The sequence below is a fragment of the Mus musculus genome, chromosome 4 (genome assembly GCF_000001635.26).
Source record: "Mus musculus strain C57BL/6J chromosome 4, GRCm38.p6 C57BL/6J".
NCBI lineage: Eukaryota > Metazoa > Chordata > Mammalia > Rodentia > Muridae > Mus > Mus musculus.
Genome location: NC_000070.6, coordinates 126,586,256 through 126,605,353, shown reverse-complemented (window position 1 = coordinate 126,605,353; position 19,098 = coordinate 126,586,256). Strand labels below are relative to the sequence as shown.

At 48.2% G+C, this 19,098-nt stretch overlaps 1 protein-coding gene across 7 annotated transcripts in view; it reads right to left on the bottom strand.

The window, feature by feature from the left end:
- Nucleotides 1-10,820: 10,820 nt before the first annotated feature.
- Clspn (claspin) overlaps nt 10,821-19,098 on the bottom strand; it is a 37,577-nt gene continuing 29,299 nt past the window's right edge. For 3 of the 7 annotated variants that reach the window (XM_011240540.3, XM_011240541.3, XM_006503125.4), the window contains exons 21-25: nt 17,669-17,796; nt 14,712-14,814; nt 14,088-14,170; nt 13,598-13,759; nt 11,440-12,702 (exon numbers count right to left, since the gene is read on the bottom strand). In XM_011240540.3, the coding sequence (XP_011238842.1) occupies nt 12,592-12,702; nt 13,598-13,759; nt 14,088-14,170; nt 14,712-14,814; nt 17,669-17,796 (587 nt within the window). In that variant the 3' untranslated portion in view covers nt 11,440-12,591. Of the gene's footprint in view, nt 11,383-11,439; nt 12,703-13,597; nt 13,760-14,087; nt 14,171-14,711; nt 14,815-17,668; nt 17,797-19,098 lie in introns of those variants that run through there. The other 4 variants (XM_006503124.3, XM_006503123.4, XM_006503122.4 and 1 more) reach the window with 4 other exon arrangements.

The window sequence follows — 19,098 nt, the reverse complement described above, 5'->3', positions numbered from 1 at the left end:
ACTGCGGTAGGAATTCAGGACAGAATCAAGCAGTCTCAAAGGGCTCCTCGTTTAGAAAAGGAAACAGAGAAGAGTAGATGCCAGACTTGGATGGGCCCTGCGGCAGAGCTGCTGGAGAACAGAATGAGCACAGGAGAGAGGGGAAAGCTTCCAGAGGCTATTATCAGAGACTGGGCTTGACTGAATGGAAGTCACCAACACACAGCGTGTTCCCAGGGCACTAAGACGGCGTGTTCCGAGGGCACTAAGAAAATGGAGTATTGGGGGCTGGTGAGATGGCTCAGTGGGTAAGAGCACCCGACTGCTCTTCTGAAGGTCCAGAGTTCAAATCCCAGCAACCACATGGTGGCTCACAACCATCCACAACAAGATCTGACTCCCTCTTCTGGAGTGTCTGAAGACAGCTACAGTGTACTTACATATATTAATAATAAAATAAATCTTTAAAAAAAAAAAAAAGAAAAGAAAATGGAGTATTGGCCTGGCGTGGTGGCGCACGCCTTTAATCCCAGCACTCGGGAGGCAGAGGTAGGCGGATTTCTGAGTTCGAGGCCAGCCTGGTCTACAGAGTGAGTTCCAGGACAGCCAGGGCTATACAGAGAAACCCTGTCTCGAAATCCCAAAGTGGCCGGAACTTGGGGATGAAGCCGAGGTAGGACATTCGGCTGAAAACTCAGCTCACAATCCAGCCTGGGGCTGCAGGTTGGTAACTGGGGGAGTCCCTAACTACTACACTGCAGAACATCCTAGCCGTGGAGGATATACTTACTACTTGTGTTCACTTTCTTCTCTTTTCCTGATATCACCTGTCCACTTTCGCTGGCAGCTTTGGGAACTTGGACAAACATTTCAACCTTTTTACAGTAAGTATAAGGCTAGTGTGCCTTTTGAATAGTTGGACATAAGTTACCTGTGAACTTTGTTATTTGTGCTTCAAAACATAGGCACAACACTGAAGGATCTTTGACTTAAGCCCGAGAGCCCCAGGGCAGATTAGAAGGAAGATTGCACCCCAGAATTGGCTGTTCTTGGGAAAGGAAGGTCCAGGGAGCCTGTGACCTAGTTTTGTTCATCCCTTTTCCTCCACCTCTTAAAGGTAAAGGCCACCTTAGACTATCTCAAAGGGACTTTGTGACTTGGGTTAAAAAGTCAGCTGTTTTCTCAGATAGGAAATGAGAGTGGCCTACTTCTAAAACCAGAAGTTTTACACTTCTTTTTGGGTTTTGGTTTTGTTTATTGTCTTAGGGGCAGAAAAACAGTTTTTAGTGTTGGATGGGGTCCCAGTCAAAAACTCAGGGCCTCTTACATGCTAGGCAGGGACTCTGCCACTGAGCTGTGCTCCCACCCCTGGTGCTGCAGGCTTCACAGGAGCCACTAAGATGCCTGGGAATCACTCTCTATGTTCTGTGAACCAAAATTTTATTCCTGCCAGGCAGTGGTGGCACATGCCTTTAATCCCAGCATTTTCGAGGCAGAGGCAGGCAGATTTCTGAGTTCGAGGCCAGCTTGGTCTATAGAGTGAGTTCCAGGACAGCCAGGGCTATACAGAAAAACCCTGTCTCAAAAAACCTAAAAAAAAAAAAATTTTTTTTTTTTAATTCCTAGCTGGGGGTGGTAGCAGATGCCTTGAATCACAGCACTCGAGAGGCAGAGGTAGATGGATCTCTGAGTTCAAGGTGAGCTTGGTCTATAAAGCAAGTTCCAGGACACACACAGAGAAACTTTGTCTCAAAAAAAAAAAGTAATAAAGGAAATCAATAACCAAATATAGATTTTCTTTTTGTTTTTTAATCTTTTGAACAAGGTCTCACTATGTAGCCCTAGGAATGCACTATGTAGACCAGGCTGGCCTCAAACTCACCATGTAGATCAGGCTGGCCTTGCACTCACAGAGATTCCCTGCTGGGTTAAAGGCCAAGTGCCATCACACGCAGCCTATCTGAGATCTTCTCTCTTGATTTCTCTACCCCAACGGCTCATGAGAGGACACTGAGGAAGCCTTTATTTTTGTGTCTTGTGGGTTTGTTTTCATTTGTTGTGCTGAGGACTGAACTGGGGGACATCTTAGATGCTAAACCTCTGAGCTACACATCCATACTAAGGGCAGGTGTCATTCATTCACTCATTCATTCTTGTGGGGAAGGAAATGCAGGCACACATGTGCGTGGGACAACTTGCAGGGGAAGCCTGTTCCACCATGGATTCCGGGGAATGAAATTAGGACCTCAGAGTTGTACAGCAAGATTTAAAACAACAACAACCACCACCACCTCCACCACCAAACTATTACTCCATCTTTCCATCCCCAAGGAAGGTTTTTTTTTTTTCCCCTGGGACAGAGTTTCTCTGGGTAGCTTTGGCTGTCCTGGACCCAAAGCCTGCGGATGGTTTTAAAGTTCAGTGGGGCACAGTTTCAAACCCACTACACCACGAGAACCCCAGAAAAATGGATATTCTTTCTATCCCTACTCCCATACCCCAAGAGAAAAGGAACAAGGTTGCTGGAAACCATGGAAACTCTCTGTAACACCTTCAAGTAGTGAATATCTTTTCCCAACACCTTCCAAGAGATCAGAGAAGTCAAATCCACAGCCCGAGGTTGTGGAACAGCCCAGGGCCCACAGCGGGAGTGGCTAGATGAGAAACGGAACAGAAGGAGGAATGAGGGGAGGGGATGCCTGCTCGGTCTTCCTAAGCATACCCCTTCCTAGCAGCTGCTTCTGTAGGCTCCCTAATCCCCTTCCCTCACCTCCCTCACCCTATCCTCTGGCCGCCCACCTCTCCTCCACCCATCCCATTCATCAGTAGGAGAGCACCATATTAGTGCAGCGTTTCAGGGCCTGACAGATCCTTTCTGGGTGCCCCCCACATGTAACCACTTAACCCCTAGCACAAAAGGCCATGGTGAATGGGCTTGAAGCCAGTGGCTCGTGCGGAGGGGGAGGTCTCAATAGGATTTGGGGAGCTGGGTGTATAAAGCGCTCTGCTCCAGCAGCCCTCAATGGAGGAGCTGAAGTTAGGCATGTGCCGAGGGGAGGAGCCCGGCAGCTGCATCCCGCCCCTGAACAATGATTTATTCATTCTCTTGGCACGCTCAGAGAAAACAGGCTCCAGGGAACGCGGCCCCACAAATCGCCCTGGGCCTCAGCTAATTCCCACCACCATCACTGAAGTTCAGAGACCTCACTCCCAACCCCCATAATTCACTGCCTAATGCCTGAGGTTCCTCTTCCCTGTCAGGGAGGCTTCTCGAAGCCCTAGGTGGGGATGGAATGGGTCAGGCAGGTCTCCTCAAGTTCCTTCTGGTGCCCATCTCACAGCCTATAGAGACCCATGTATACTCCCCTCCCTAAAGTAAAGAAATAAAATTGCAAGGCGCGGGGAGGGGGGGGGAGAGGACGGGGGGGGGGAAGGCGGGGCAAAAAAAAAAAAAAAAAAAAAAGCAAGGCGCATAGGGTGGCTTGGTTTAGAACTGCCTGCACAGGGTAGGCCAGAGGAAGAAGCAGGGTGTTGAGTGGCTTAATCTAGATAAACTAATAGGCAGCAGGAAAGCCATAAAGGGTCGCTGGGTAAAGTGCGGGCTGCTAGCCAAAAGTTTTGTTCTTGCTGTCCCCACTCTTCTGCCAACTCACATTCCTGCAGCAGAATCTCTGGAAATGGTGGGGATTGAGAACCATAATAAAAATGGGTAAGGTCGCCGGGCAGTGGTGGCACACGCCTTTAATTCCAGCACTTGGGAGGCAGAGGCAGGCGGATTTCTGAGTTCGAGGACAGCCTGGTCTACGGAGTGGGTTCAAGGACACAGAGAAACCCTGTCTTGGAAAAAAAAAAAAAAAGTAAGCTCTAGGTAGACACGGTCGCCCGGGCTCCACGGAAAGAACCAATCCAATAAATAAATAAATAAATAAATAAATAAAACGTCACGTTTGTATCCCTTTTCATTCCTGAGGAATTCAATCTGTGAGCCCTTGAGGATGCTAGCCTTGGAGGTCATCAGAAAAGATGGGATTTCAGTGTTGGTGATGTTGATGGTCAGACAAGTAGTTTCTTTCTTTTTTTAAAAAAATTATTTTGCCTGCATGTATGTATGTCCCCTCTGTGAGTGCCTGATGTTTGGCTTTATAGTTGAAACCCTATCTCATAATATCAAGTACCCTTTGGTACTTGATATTATGGGTCAAAGGAGGGTTGTGAGCTGCCCTGTGGATGCTGAGAATTGAACCTGGGTCCTCTGTAAGAACATTCAGTGCTCTCAACCACCGAGCCATCTTTCTATCCCCAAGACCGGTAGCTTCAAAAACAAAATTATGACAAGCAAACCTGCCTTCCTGCCTTCATAGCTCATGTCACCAGGGCCAGACATTTAAAAAAATCATAATAAATAAAACTAAAAAAAAAAAAAATCAATAATGTTAGCAGAACAGGAGTGTCAGGTTGATGTGACCATCCTCAGACTGGCCCCTGGGCCTCTGAGCTCCAAGCTTGTAATTACCTTGTCACACAGAAAACAAATCTACTGTGGGCCTTCCCAGTGAGAGGTGGGAGAGCCCAGGCAAGGAGGTCGCCCAGTTGGGAAGGGGAGGAAAAAACAGGAAGACTGATTGATGCTCAGTGCTGGAGGCAAAGAGAGCTTGAAACTGACAAGCTAAAGCCTAGAGAACTCAGAAAGTTTTCTTCCTTCAGAAGGGCCCACACACCAGGGGAGAGGACACAGTGACGAGGATGGGACCCCTTCCTGGAAGCCTCAATGAGGTGATTACTAAGAGGCTGCTGCCCTCTGGTGGGCAAAAAGAGAACCCTCAACGCCACCAACGCTGAAATCATACCTTTTCCAGTGACCTCCAAGGCTAACATCCTCACAGCTTTAATTCCTCAGGAACGAAGGTGATAGATACAGAGTGTAGCACTCACTCGGAATGCTTACTAGGAAGTTCTTTTTGCAATGGCATGGAGTCACCAACCTTTAATCCTAGAACCCAGGAGGTAGAGCTAGGGGGATCTGTAAGACTACGTGGTCTGTGTAGTGAAGCTTGATCTCAAAAACAAACAAACAAAAAAGTGCCCTTGCTCTTTGACTGGGGGTGTACCAGAGCAATGCCTCAGCCCTGCATGGTAGTGCATGGTGCAAAGCTGTAATCCCAGCACTCAGAGAGCAGAGGAAGGAGGATCAAAAGTTTATAGCAAGTTCCAGGCTGGTGGGATGGCTCAGTGGTTAAGAGCGCCACCTGTTCTTCCAAAGGTCCCGAGTTCAAATCCCAGCAACCACATGGTGGCTCACAACCACCTGTAGGGAAATCTGATGCCCTCTTCTGGAGTATCTGAGGATACTACAGTGTACTTAGTTAGTGTTTTTTTTAAAAAAGTTTATAGTAAGTTCCAAGCCAGCCCAGGCAACATGAGACTCTACATCAAGCACACCAACAGGCAACCCCAGTTCCCAGTGAGATATTGGGCTCAGTAGCCGTGAAAACAGGAAAGAAACAGGATCAGGCAAAGGAAGCTGGGTGGTAACTTAAGCCTGTGGCAGTCTCAGGTCCCCATAGGAGCTCAGAGCTTAGAATGGCTCTTCTGAGTTGTCCCTACCTGATCTGAGCGGCCATGCCTTTATACACCCTGTCACCACTGCAAGGTGGTGTGGAAAGAGACCGGACCTTGCAGGGTGCCCTGTGGCTGAGACAAGTCTCAAAGGGTGAACACAGGAAGCTGTCCTCAGAAAGTTCCCAGCAGTAAAGCTTTTAGGGATGGGTTCACCCCACACACCAGAGCTGCTCACCAAACGTGTTAAATCGACCATAGGTTCAGCTTGAGCTACAAGCTCTGGGCTCCAGGCTCAGCGGGACAGTGTATCAGTCCCAGTTACTGGCCTGCTATGCTCTGAGCCTTGGGGACGCTCAGGCGAGCTTAATATTTAGATTGTGAACTCATTCACCCAGCTACCATTCACTGAGATTTCCTGGGCCAGGCCTGGAGGCAGACAATTTCCATTTTTTCTATTTAATCCTCACAACTGTGGAGCGAGCATTAAGTCAGATTATTCAGATGAGATCAAGTTATTAAGTGGCTTTCACAGTCCAATGACACTTTAAAAAATGATACTCACAATGGGACAAGTGTTATTTCTGCTGTCAAGGATTCTTCAGGCCACAAAAGGCCTTGGCTCTGTTCTGCCTGTGTGTGCCCTCTGAATAGGATGGTTTGAGGTTTGCAGTCAGAGCATAGCCTCGGCTGTAGCTAAGAGCTCTGTTCCACAGGCCCTGGCTTCAGCTCTTTCCTAACAGTGCCACTTCCCAAAGGTAAGAGAGCCACAGACTGGCATAAGTCACTGACAGCCAGGAGGAAGCAAGGGTCTGCATTCCAGAAACCCCTCAGCTCCCTGTATCTCTCGCTGATCTCTCTGTTCTGTATAATATGACAAAGACTGGGGAAAGAAAGCCATCAGCTGCTGCTGTGACAGCCCTGACTTGTTTTCATTCTTGGTCAATTAAGCCTTTCCGACCCTGGTAGTGTGCCTTTGTAAATCCAGAACTTGGGAAGCAGAGGCAGGTGTGGGAGTGTGAGGCTAGCCTGGGCTACACAGGAGACCATCTCAAAAAACAAAACCAGAACCTTTCAGCACACCCAGGCATCAACAGCAAGTAGTTTCCTCATTTTAGTTTCAATTAAGACGAGGGGAGGGATATTATAATTTCTTTCTGAAAATGACTGGAGACATTTACTCAATACTTCTCTCCTCCTCACTACACACACACACACACACACACACACACACACACACACACACACACAGAGTCTTCCCTCCTGGGCTCCCAGAACCTAATTTTTCACGTTTAGAAAACCCAGATGATTTTTGCCTGGGTCCATCTGGTTTTCCAAATAACCTGTCTTTTTGATAAATAACGTAAGTTAAATTAGACAAGACAAACAAAGAGAGGGGCGAACAAACAGCTTTCCCCCCTTCTCTCAGCCTCTGAGAAAAAGAGGGGGCTGAAAAGCCCAAAGCACAGTGCATGCCCAACCAGGCCCCAACACTTTCAACCCTCTGGACTGGGCCCAGTACTTCCCCAGCCTGGAGCCAGGGGCAGCTCTGTCACCCCACTGCTGGCCTGCTAGACCACCAGTCATAAGAAAACCCACCACATGCAGTGTTTCATCTGAACATTAGCAAAGAACCCAAGTGTTCGACCCCAAAGCTTCCTCCAATCACCCTTAGGCTGTGGCTACTTCAGAAGCCTCTTCTCATTATGTACCCCACCGCAGGGAAGGACGAGATCAATACACTGAAAATGAAAAACCTTTAAGGTGAGAGAAGATGGGAAGAAAGAGGGGACTGGCGGGCCACGGGTAAAACTAAGATGCTACAACTAAGAGACTGCCTTGTTCTCAAAAGGTTGGGAGACTGACGCCAGCTACACACAAAGCCAGGCCTATCTCCCTGGTTCACTGGGAGAGCCCTGGCAATACCCATAGGCCTCCATTCCTACACCTGTCAATGATTCAATACAGCACTGTCATTGGCTGCTGGATCAGCCCCATGGGCTGGGAGACTGAAGAGCTTTGCTGAGGGTGGCTTCCTCTACCCACAGCGCACCCAGGCATCAGCCCTAGCCCTTCCTGAGCAGCGTGTTAGATATGCAGTGTTAAATATGTATAATCATGCCACATTCCATTATACCTTTAGACCAACCATAGCCCAGTGAGCTGCATAGTTAGTGTCCATGAGCATCCTCTGGTTGCTGGGTAAAGTCTAGAGAATGATTTAATCTAAGGTCACACCACTTGTAAGCTAGAGTCTCACAGTCATCTCTACTACTCCATCCTACACTGGAAAGCTTTGTAAGCCAGCCAGGCATGGTGGCTCACACCCTTATCCTGACACTGTGGAGGCTAAGAGAGGAGTGCAGTAAGTTTAAAGCTAGCCAAAGCTACACAGCGAGTCTAGGCCAGCTATATTGGGCTATACTGTTACATTCTTACCTCAAAAATACAAAAACAGGAGACCTGACTGATGGCTTAGGTAGTTCACAGCCGGCATGTGGGTGCTGGGAACCAAACTCATGAAGTGTTCTTAACTGCTGAGCCTGATTAGCAGGTTAGTGGTGGCGCACGCCTTTAATCCCAGCACTTGGGAGGCAGAGGCAGGCGGATTTCTGAGTTCGAGGCCAGCCTGGTCTATAGAGTGAGTTCCAGGACAGCCAGGGCTACACAGAGAAACCCTGTCTCGAAAAAAACTAAAAAAAAAAAAAAAAAAAACCAAACAAAAAACAAACAAAAACTAAAAAAAAAAATTTACACGTATGTATGTATGTATGTATGTATGTATGTATATGAGTACTCTGTTTGCATGTATTCCTGCATGACAGAAGAGAGAGTCAGATTCAGACAAAAGAGGGCATCAGATCTCATTATAAAGGGTTCTGAGCCACATGAGGGCATCAGATCTCATTATAAAGGGTTCTGAGCCACCATGTGGTTGCTGGGAATTGAACTCAGGACCTGTAGATGAGCAGCCAATGCTCTTAACTGCTGAGCCAATCTCCCCAGCCTCGTTTACACAGGGTTTCACTATTACAGTCCCCTGCAGCTACTTCTAATTTATGGCAATCCTCCTGCCTCTGCCTATTGAGTGCTAGGATTATAGGCATTCAAAGCTTGTTTTTGTGGTTAGGGATTGAACCCCAAACCTGTGCCTGTTAAGCAAATCCCCTGCCCGTGAACACCAACCCTCCCTGGGGAGAGGTTTAAGTTAAGACAGTGCATCCTGCACACATTATGTATGTGTAAAGGTCACCTTCTGGCTGCTATGTAGATTGGATGCAAGAGAAGCAAAAGCAGAAGTGGGGACATCAGGAGACTACTGCAGTACCTGGGAAGAAGCTGAAGTTAAGAGCACAGCCCTGGCTGCAGAGCGGGAATAGGCGAGCTGATTCCAGATACAAGTTCTAAGAAAGAAGCTAGAGAAAGGCCTGGCAAAGGACAAGAATGCTCTTCATTCTTCCTACCTGAAGGGCAGGGGAACAGCGATAACTATTTCTTCAAGATTTATATTTATTATTTTAATAATTATGTGTTAGGGTGAGTTTGTGCATGAGAGTGCATGGGGTGTGTGTGTGTGAATTCCCCTGGAGGTGGAGTTACAGGCAACTGTGAGCCACATGACATGGCTACAGGGATCTGAACTCAACTCTGGAAGAGCAGCCTCTAAAGCATTAGAAATGAACTTTTAAGCAGGTGTGGAGCTTGACCTGGAGGATTGACCCATACCTTCATTCCTGATGGGTCTGCGTCCTTTGTCATCCTGCTTGGATTAGGCTGTTGTAGTTTCCCATTGACTTTAATCACAGGACATGGTAGTACTAAGAGACGCCCTAAGGGATCTCCTGCACTCCAGACATAATCTTGCTTACCACCATTGTGAAGAGGTAATCCAATTTCCCCATGGTAATCTGGATCTACCCCTCCTAACACTGTTATTCCTTTTTTAGCCTGTTGGTTTAAGGGCATTAGAAGCCCAAAATGACCAGGGGGAAGTCTGAGCTTCCAGTTCAATGAAATGTTTGTTGTAGCTCCTGTGAGACAGGGTTTCTCTGTATAGCCCTGGCTGTCCTGGAACTCACTTTGTAGACCAGGCTGGCCTTGAACTCAGAAATCCACCTGCCTCTGCCTCCCGAGTGCTGGGATTAAAGGTGTGCGCCACCACGACCGGCCTGGCACACGCCTTTAATCCCAGTATTTAGGAGGCGGAGAGGCAGAGACAGGTAGATCTGTGTGAGTTTGAGGCCAGCCTAGACTTCAGAGCCAAGTTCCAGGCTAGCCAGGACTACACAAAGAAATCTTGTCTCAAAACAAAACAAAAAACACCCAGCAACAACAAAGAAAAAAAAAAATCTTAAACCAGGGAGTTTACAGAGAAGTTGGAATGTCAGGGGATCTTACGGAGATCTGAGAGGCTTGGCCTCCAGAGATCTGGGGAACATAATTTGATACTTTATAGGAAGAGTCTACATAGTTTATACAACTGTGGACTGAAGTGGTTAGATAAGATAGAAACTGGATTAAATGACTTCAATACTGCCTGCCCCTAATTTCGTATACAATGAGGAAGAGACAAAGGATACTGACTTAGGCTTAGGCTCTAATTCCTTCTAATAGGTAATTTCCAAGATGGCGAAGCTGAGTCCTACGAGGAGTCAGAAGGACAGAAGCTGGTGGCTCAACACCCTGGACAATGGTCAGGCAGAATCGCTTCAATCCCTGGCAGGTATATTTTCATAGTGAAAAGTGACCTATAGTTAAAGACTACATTTTTTTCTTCTCTAAAGTGTAGCGAGAACTTCTTGTGCACTGTATGGAAGCACCTATTAGCTGAGGCAGAAAATAGGAGGGCGAAAGGAACTCTGGGATAGAGTTAGGCGTGGGGTCTCTGTAGGAGACAGACACCTGAAGCTGAGGAGAGGTAACTAACTATGTGGCACACATAGACTAGAATAAAAGGGTTCCTTAAGTTATGAGCTAGTGGAGGAACAAGCCCAGGCTTATGGCCTAGGCATTTATTCAAACACAAAGTCTCTGGGGCATTATTCTGGGAACACACAGACCAAATAGAAAACGGCTCAACAGGTAAAGGCACTTGCAGCCAAACTTCATGGGTTCAATCCCCAAGGCTTATATGGTGGAAGGAGAAAACTAACATTTGCATATTATCCTCTTATTCCTCCATGTGTGTCTACACATACACACAAGCATACACATGCACACATACACAGAAACAAAATACATGAGATGCAGCAAGAGTAAGAAAATAGAATGCATTTACCCAGAAACTCAGAAAAGCAATTTATTTCCCAGGTACTGATTTTTCTCTTCAGACACACCAGAAGAGGGTGTCAGACCCCATTACAGATGGCTGTGAGCCATCATGTGGATGCTGGGAATTGAACTCAGGACCTCTGGAAGAGCAGCCAGTGCTCTAACCACTGAGCCATCTCTCCAGCTCCTGATTGTCTTCTATTTAGTGGTCAGTTCTTTTTTTTTTTCATTTCTCCCAAGGAGAGCATGTGGAAAGGCTGGAATGCCTGCTCAGCCTAGGCAAGGCCCTCAGCGTGCTCAGGGGGATGAGGGGTGCCTATATTAGGTGCTTTTGATAACACTGAGAGAGCAGCAATAACTATCACCTCGGATCCAGAGTAACACTGAAGTACACGGAGGCCAGCCAAGGGAAGTGTCTCTCCGAGGAGGTAGAATGTATGAAGTCTCTCCACATGAGCAGCTCTGAGTTCAGACCACTGAGTGGGTTGTCTGATCACTTCCTGGGGATGGAGAAGCCAGTGAGGGGCAGCTGCAGCACCCTCTACGCTGGTCGCAGAGTTCCCGGGAGGGAGCATCCTGAAAATGAAACCCTCTCTCACCTTAGGCACTGACCGAAGAAATGACCACTAGAGCTGGACAGCAAATCCTGCCCACAAGGCAATGAGATTTATTGAAAACCTACATACATATTAAAACAGCTTTGTACACATTTCTCCCATTACAAGATTACAAATATACAAATGTATGTTCTGTCCAAGTCAGCATCCTGAGTATTAGAAAAACCCAAACCAAAAGCCCCAGCACCTAACAGAAAACCTACATCTTAATCTCATCAGTCGAACAGGCTGCTTTATGTCTCTCAATAAAGGACGGACACAACCTCATCCAACTTCTCACGCTCAGCTTTCGACACTGAAGCCAACGTTCACCTGCCATGGTTTTTGCAAAGCAGCACTGAATTCTGCTCTGATAGAAGAGAACTGGCCTATGTTTCTGAAAGCCAAAGAAAGCGACTAATAGCAGTTCTCTTCAACGTTTTTATTAAATTCTACTGGTCTGCTCTCAATATTAGTGATGAAATATTAAAATGTCCTCTGATGGTCAGGGCAAGAAACTCGGCCCCAAAGCAGCAATAAATAGTGGTCAGGTTTCTGCAGAAGGGAGGGAGGCTCTGGAACAAATGCTTTAAGTTGAAACTCTAGTCCTGGGGAAGGTGCAGAAAGGGAGGGATAACCTCTTTCTCAACTAGGTACCAGCTTGAGTCCTTATGTCAAAGGCGATGAAGGTTAATCAGAGATCAAGACTAGAAGTTTACATGACACAGAAGGAACAGGACGATGCAACAGCTGGGTGCGTGCTTCTCGGCCTGGTACTGTGTTAAGGGCCGTGTGGCTGTGGGAGCCTCATCCCAGGCTGGCTTTCAGTGCTTTCTGCAATTTTCTATAATGCCACACTTTCTTCTTCCTCTGAACACCTTGACTTGAAAGTGGTGTCAACCCAGGAAACTGCTAGGAAAAAATGTCAAGTGCTTAACGGAAGAAGTGAGACTTCAATTATTCTGTAAGTCGATGCTGGGCACTCTGTTGTGCTGAGATTGGTGGCCAAACTGAAAAATAACACTAGGAGAGAAGAGTGCTGCTGAGAGCTGTGTGGGGAGAAGGGAAGCTCGGCTCATTACGAGTTGATTCTGAGGGAAGGGGAGGTCATCGGCGGAAACAGCAGTCCCACCCTCCCCGCCAGACCTACTCTGAGTACTTTCCACAGACACTGGCATCCTGGATGGCGTTAGCTTTCCAAGTATCTGAAGATGCTTCGCTTTGGCCCTGGACTGCTTCCGTTTGTCTTTAGCCGCTTAGGAGACGGTGACATCATTGACGACAGTCCCCTTCTTCTGACCTAGAGAGAACACAGACGGAGTCAAGACACACACAAGTGCTTTCCTTCAGTGAGTTCTTTAGCATCTCAGTTAAAGCACAGATGACTAACAGACAAAAAACAAAGTTTGAAGGCGAATTTAAAAGCTGATGAGCTGATTGTCCATTGGAGCAGCAACTCCGCTATAAATTCTTGAGACGTGAAACATTCTAACACCATAGCAGCTGTTAGATAAGAATTTTTACTTCATTTTATTTTATTTTTTTGGGTGTGTGTGATGTATTCATGTGCATGCACGTGGAGGCTGGAGGACATTGGCATCTTCCTCCATTGCTCTCTGACGGGTTCCTTTAAGACAGTCTGTCTCTGACCACAAAGTTACACACTTCAGCTAGGATAGCTGGCCAGCAGCTTCTCTCTGCCCGATGTTCAGGTTATAGAATTGCACAACCATACAGCTATGCCTGCCGTTTGTATGTGCTAAGATTCAGCTCAGATCCTCACGCTTGCACAGTAAGTGCTCTTACCCACTAAACCATCACACACCCCCACCCCCACACACACCCTCACATACACACCCACCTCCCCACCCCCCCCCCCACACCCACTCACTCACTCACACATACGTTTTTTAAAAATACAACACACAATTCTGGGACTGCAGAGATGGCTCAATGGTTTAGGCACTTACTCTTCTGGCAGAGAACCAGATTCTGTTTCCAGCACCCACAGCTTAACAGCTGTCTGTAACTCCAGTCCCAGGGGATCTGGCACCCTCTTCTCCCCCCCCCCTCCCCCCAGGTACCAGACACACACTTAGTGCATGTACATATATGTAGGTAAAATACAAACTAATCTTTAAAAAACAAATCCCCACAAGTAAAGTCTATCTGGGAAGTCCCACATATAATCCCACCTGAGGCTTAGATGAGTCCTTTGCTGCCTCTGCCTTGGTGGGAGAAAGTGTATGAAAGACAAAGTTCCTTGAGTTTCGGGGAGCGCTGGGGTTGAGGTCAGACAGGGCAGCAAGTTTTTGGAGCACAGCTTTGGGCTGGTTTAGCAGGGAGCCTGTCTTCAGCTGAAGAGAGAAGTTACCTGCTATCAAACCACAATGCCAACAAGAAGAAGGGCGTCTATCCCTGGCCGCCCACCCTGACCCTGGTACTGAGGGGATGCATTTCCACCTACGCAAGACCTCCCACGTCCTGTGTATACCCCGCTCCCTGGACGACAGACTGATCTGCACGTCCTGACTGACCCCCCACGCCCTGTGTGCGCCCCCCTCCCTGGACGACAGACTGATCTGCACGTCCTGACTGACCCCCCACGCCCTGTGTGCGCCCCCCTCCCTGGACGACAGACTGATCTGCAGACCATGATGTCAGATTGACATAGTCCCAACTAACCTGGTGAGCACCTCCTGGTCTGATGGTTTCAAAAGGGTTTCTGAGCACAGACTTTGATTCCTGAACAACCACAGTATGACTGGCTGGAAAGAAAACACAGAAAGAAGTGTTCTGGGCAAAGCTGGGTATAATTCCTGCTATATTTAACAAGCTAAGAACTCTTGTTTATTTTATACTCATGACTTTAAGACTATAGCAAGTGTCACTAAGGAAACAATGAAGCTGAGCTTGTCAGTTAATCATGAACAAAGACTAATGTAAGAGAAAACAGTCGTTGGTGCTGTGGAGTACTATGAGAGAAATGGTTCTGCAGGTTGGTACACCAATGTTCAGATGCCAGCCCTAATAACTGAGCGGATAAATCCTGGGCAACTCAGAGAGAAGCCACAATTCACCGGCCAAGCCTCAACACTTGAGCCAAAACAGCTACATAAACCCAAGTACAGTTTCTACTGACCAACAGCTAAGAGACAACGTCTGCCTCTCCTCACCTCAATGGCTCCTTTAAGACAGTATTACAGAATGGCTTATGTTAGCTGCCACAGTCCCTGAAGGTTAGAGTCCCCTCCAAGGCACCAGCACTCACGATCCAAGCTGCCAGACATAAAAGAAGGAAGAGCTCACCATTCTTCTGCAGTGCTTTGGCTGTGACTTTCTTGGCTAGCATCATAAACTGACTGTCGTCCCCAATGTCCTCTTCGTCAGCAGCAATTTTCCCCTGTTGAGCCTGAGCAGGAAGATCACGGTGTTAGCCAGGTATAGCACAAGCCTATGATCCCAGCCAGGTATAGCTCATGCCTATGATCCCAGCACTTGGAGAGCTGAGGCAGGTTTCGAGGACAGTGTGGAATACATAATGAGAGACCAGCCTCTGCCTCCAAAATAAACAAAACAAACTCATGCAACATTACATTACCTTCAGCTTTCCAAAATAGTCAGTGTAAGGGAGCTGGGGAGATGGCTCAGTGGTTAAGAGCACTGGCTGCTCTTCCAGAGGATACAGGTTCAACTCCTAGAACCCATATGGCAGCTCACAACTGTCTGTAGCTCCATTTGCAGGGAGTCTGACACCCTCTTCTGGGCCCTGCTGGCACCAGGCACACATGTGGTGCACAGACATACATGTAGGCAAAACGCCCATATACATTACAATAAAATTAAAGGCTGGGCCTTTAATCCTCACACTCCGGAGGCAGAGGCAGGTGGATGTCTATGAGTTTGAGGCTGCCTGGTTTACAGAGTGAGTTCCAGGACAGAGATACTAGTAAGATGCTGTCCCAAAAAAACCAAAACAAGCAAAAAATAGTAATATATACAAAAAGAAGATATACCAAAAATATGATATATATAAGAAAGAAGACAGGCTAGGCTATGAAGCCTGGCTGCTGCCATTTGTTCTCCTTGTTACAAGCTTTGCTGCCTTAGACTGAAAGCAGAGAAGGGCTGGAGAGGCGGCTGAGTGGAGAGGAGGGCGGCTGAGTGGTGAGGAGGGCAGCTGAGTGGTGAGGAGGGCAGCTGAGTGGTGAGGAGGGCAGCTGAGTGGTGAGGAGAGATGTCTGAGTGGTGAGGAGGGGGCTGAGTGGAGAGGAGAGATGTCTGAGTGGTGAGGAGAGATGTCTGAGTGGTGAGGAGGGGGCTGAGTGGAGAGGAGAGATGTCTGAGTGGTGAGGAGAGATGTCTGAGTGGTGAGGAGGGGGCTGAGTGGTGAGGAGGGAGGCTGAGTGGTGAGGAGAGATGTCTGAGTGGTGAGGAGGGGGCTGAGTGGTGAGGGGGGCGGCTGAGTGGTGAGGAGGGCGGCTGAGTGGTGAGGAGGGATGTCTGAGTGGTGAGGAGGGCGGCTGAGTGGTGAGGAGAGATGTCTGAGTGGTGAGGAGGGGGCTGAGTGGAGAGGAGAGATGTCTGAGTGGTGAGGAGAGATGTCTGAGTGGTGAGGAGGGGGCTGAGTGGAGAGGAGAGATGTCTGAGTGGTGAGGAGGGCGGCTGAGTGGTGAGGAGAGATGTCTGAGTGGTGAGGAGGGGGCTGAGTGGAGAGGAGAGATGTCTGAGTGGTGAGGAGGGTAGCTGAGTGGTGAGGAGAGATGTCTGAGTGGTGAGGAGGGGGCTGAGTGGAGAGGAGAGATGTCTGAGTGGTGAGGAGGGCGGCTGAGTGGTGAGGAGGGTGGCTGAGTGGTGAGGAGGGCAGCTGAGTGGTGAGGAGAGATGTCTGAGTGGTGAGGAGGGGGCTGAGTGGAGAGGAGAGATGTCTGAGTGGTGAGGAGAGATGTCTGAGTGGAGAGGAGAGATGTCTGAGTGGTGAGGAGAGATGTCTGAGTGGTGAGGAGGGCGGCTGAGTGGTGAGGAGGGCGGCTGAGTGGTGAGGAGGGTGGCTGAGTGGTGAGGAGGGCGGCTGAGTGGTGAGGAGGGCGGCTGAGTGGTGAGGAGGGCGGCTGAGTGGTGAGGAGAGATGTCTGAGTGGTGAGGAGGGCAGCTGAGTGCTTAGAAACATGTGCTGCTCCTCTCCAGGACCCAGGTTTGGGTCCCAGCATGCATGTAGGCAGTCAGCTCACAACTGCCTGGAACTCTAACTCCAGGGGACCTGACACCTTCTTCTGGCCTCCACAGGCACTGTACTCAAACACACCCCTCTCCCCGACCCCACGTGTGAAGAGCAAAAACTTATAATTTTGGGTCTTATAGCATTGTGGTATCTAAGTTCAAGAAATTCAGGGCTGAAGAATAGACCCAGGCGGGTCCAGGCACAGCCAAACCCACCCTGTAGCTAAGAATGTCCAGCCATAAAAGATAAAAAAGAGAATGCAGGAACTAGCCAGGGCTATCAGGACGGACCAAATGGCCATCTGGCAGGATGGCGCCTCCCGGGCGGCGCCTCCCTATAGCCCCCCATAAATCATACATTGACCAGGTGTTCTGCTGACCTCGAGAAGTCCCAAGCCCTTGTGCCTCCCTACACCTTAGCCGGCACATACTACCCTGTTAATTTGAAATCACCCCGCCAACATTTAAATAAGCCAATCATGTGTAACCGCGCAAATTCTTTTGGCTCCCCACTTTTGGTTTGTGGTTTTTGCCTTTATAAGCCTGTAAAAAGTTTGGGCCGGGGTCGAACTCCCCTGCCCCCTGCGCGGTGCATGAGTTTTGACCCCAGCATGCTGGCTTGAGCGCTCCTTTGTTGTTTGTGTGTTTGTGTGCCATTAAAGCCTCATGTAGTTACAGCGAGTTCGGTCTCAGTGTCCTACTGGGTGCGCGCCTCCCCAAGGAGGGACTCCCAGAGGGGGTCTTTCACGTGCACATACAGAACTCACAGAGATCTACCTGTCTCTGCCATCCAGATACTGGGATTAAAGGAATGTGATACAACTCCTATCACTAAAATACATATTTTTTAACATTGGATAGTTAGCCAGAGACTTACTTATGGTGACCTTTTCAGTGTGTGTGTGTGTGTGTGTGTGGTGGTGGTGGTGGTGGGGGGGGCGAGTGTGAGGGAAGCAAACCCCAAGATTAAAAGGATTAAATATGTTGTTGCTAAGTTTATATGGCAGGTGAAGTCAGAACAGGCGATTTTCTTGGACTCTTTCTACCTGTTCCCGAAGCCACTGCTCTCGCTCAATCCGTTCCTTCCTCCACTTGGCTTCGGTCTCGTCAAGCTGTTCTTCAACCTGATCGTCATCGGAGTCTCTGTGAAATAGATCCATCTGGGAGGTATCATCTAAAGGAGAGAGGTAAGGCGCTTAGCTAGCATTCGGGAATCCTCACAGAGGGAGTGCTCAGACAGACACAAACCAAACCCCTATCTGTGAACGCTTTGACATAAACCTTTCCCAGCCACAAAAGGAAATCAGTGGATACAGCCACATCTTCCACACAGCCTGGTGCTTTTTTCTGTTTGTGCTTGTTTTCCAGAAAGGGTTGCAAGCAGCGGTTGTCATTGAACTTGCTATGGAGCTAAGGATGATCCTGCCTCCCGGTTGTCCTCCCTCTACCTCCCAAACCTTAGGCTCATAGGCAGGCACCACTGCCAAGTCCAGCTTGGTCATGGAAGGGACAGTCTGACATGGTTTCCGTCCCTGACCAGGAGCGTGAGCCTCCACGAGTGTCAAGTGTCGACATTTCCTGGGGGGTGAGAGGCTTGTTTGTTTAACAATGTACATATTTTCACAGTCCTCCTTTGAGGAATGTCCTCTGCCAAGGTACTGATTCCATGATAATCAGAGACAGCATGAGTCTGGGAGGCAAGGACATGTCTATGTCTCAGCAAAATGACCCTCAGGACGCCCTTAAGGCTGTGGGACAGAATGCTGAAAACATGAGTTCAAAAATACATAAGTTCTCAACTACGCAAAATATAAGGATGCAATACGAATTGTATAAGGAGTTTCATGGATCTAAAGGACAGAGGCAGCTGCACTATGAGCCAGCTGGTCAGAAAGATACTAAGGAGGGAGATGAGGAAAATTAGGGAGCAATGATCGTAAGGCAAGATCCCACCCAGCTAAGTTGATTCCTGTGTTCCAGGTTAGCCTGGGACAGAGCTAGTTTACAGGCATGATCAACATGGTAATTTCAGGGCGAGGCCCCCCCCCCAGCTATCTCATTGTCTGTGTAAGTGCTTGTTTTCTCTAAGAATCAAGGGGCTGGGGTCATGGGATAATCAAAATGGGGTAATGACTGAATTAATATGCAAAATAAAAAAAATTTGGGCTTTTGATCTGCAAGAGATGAACTATCCACAGAGTTTTTAGAATAGCAAGAGAACTGTCTGGAGAGCAGAACACAGGAGAACAGTCAGCTTGGACCCAAGATTTGATACTGCTCGCAGATACCCCTTTGGTCAGAAACCCTCTTCAAGCTGAGGCAGGCCCTTGGCACACGGCCATGCCCAGTTGTTTTCTAATGTGTTACTGAGGCTAGAACTCAGAGCATCTGTTTCTAGGCAAGCATCTCTCTCCAGCCTCCTGGTTTAGTTCTGATTGCTATTTACCATCTTAAAGTGGACAAATATGTACATTGG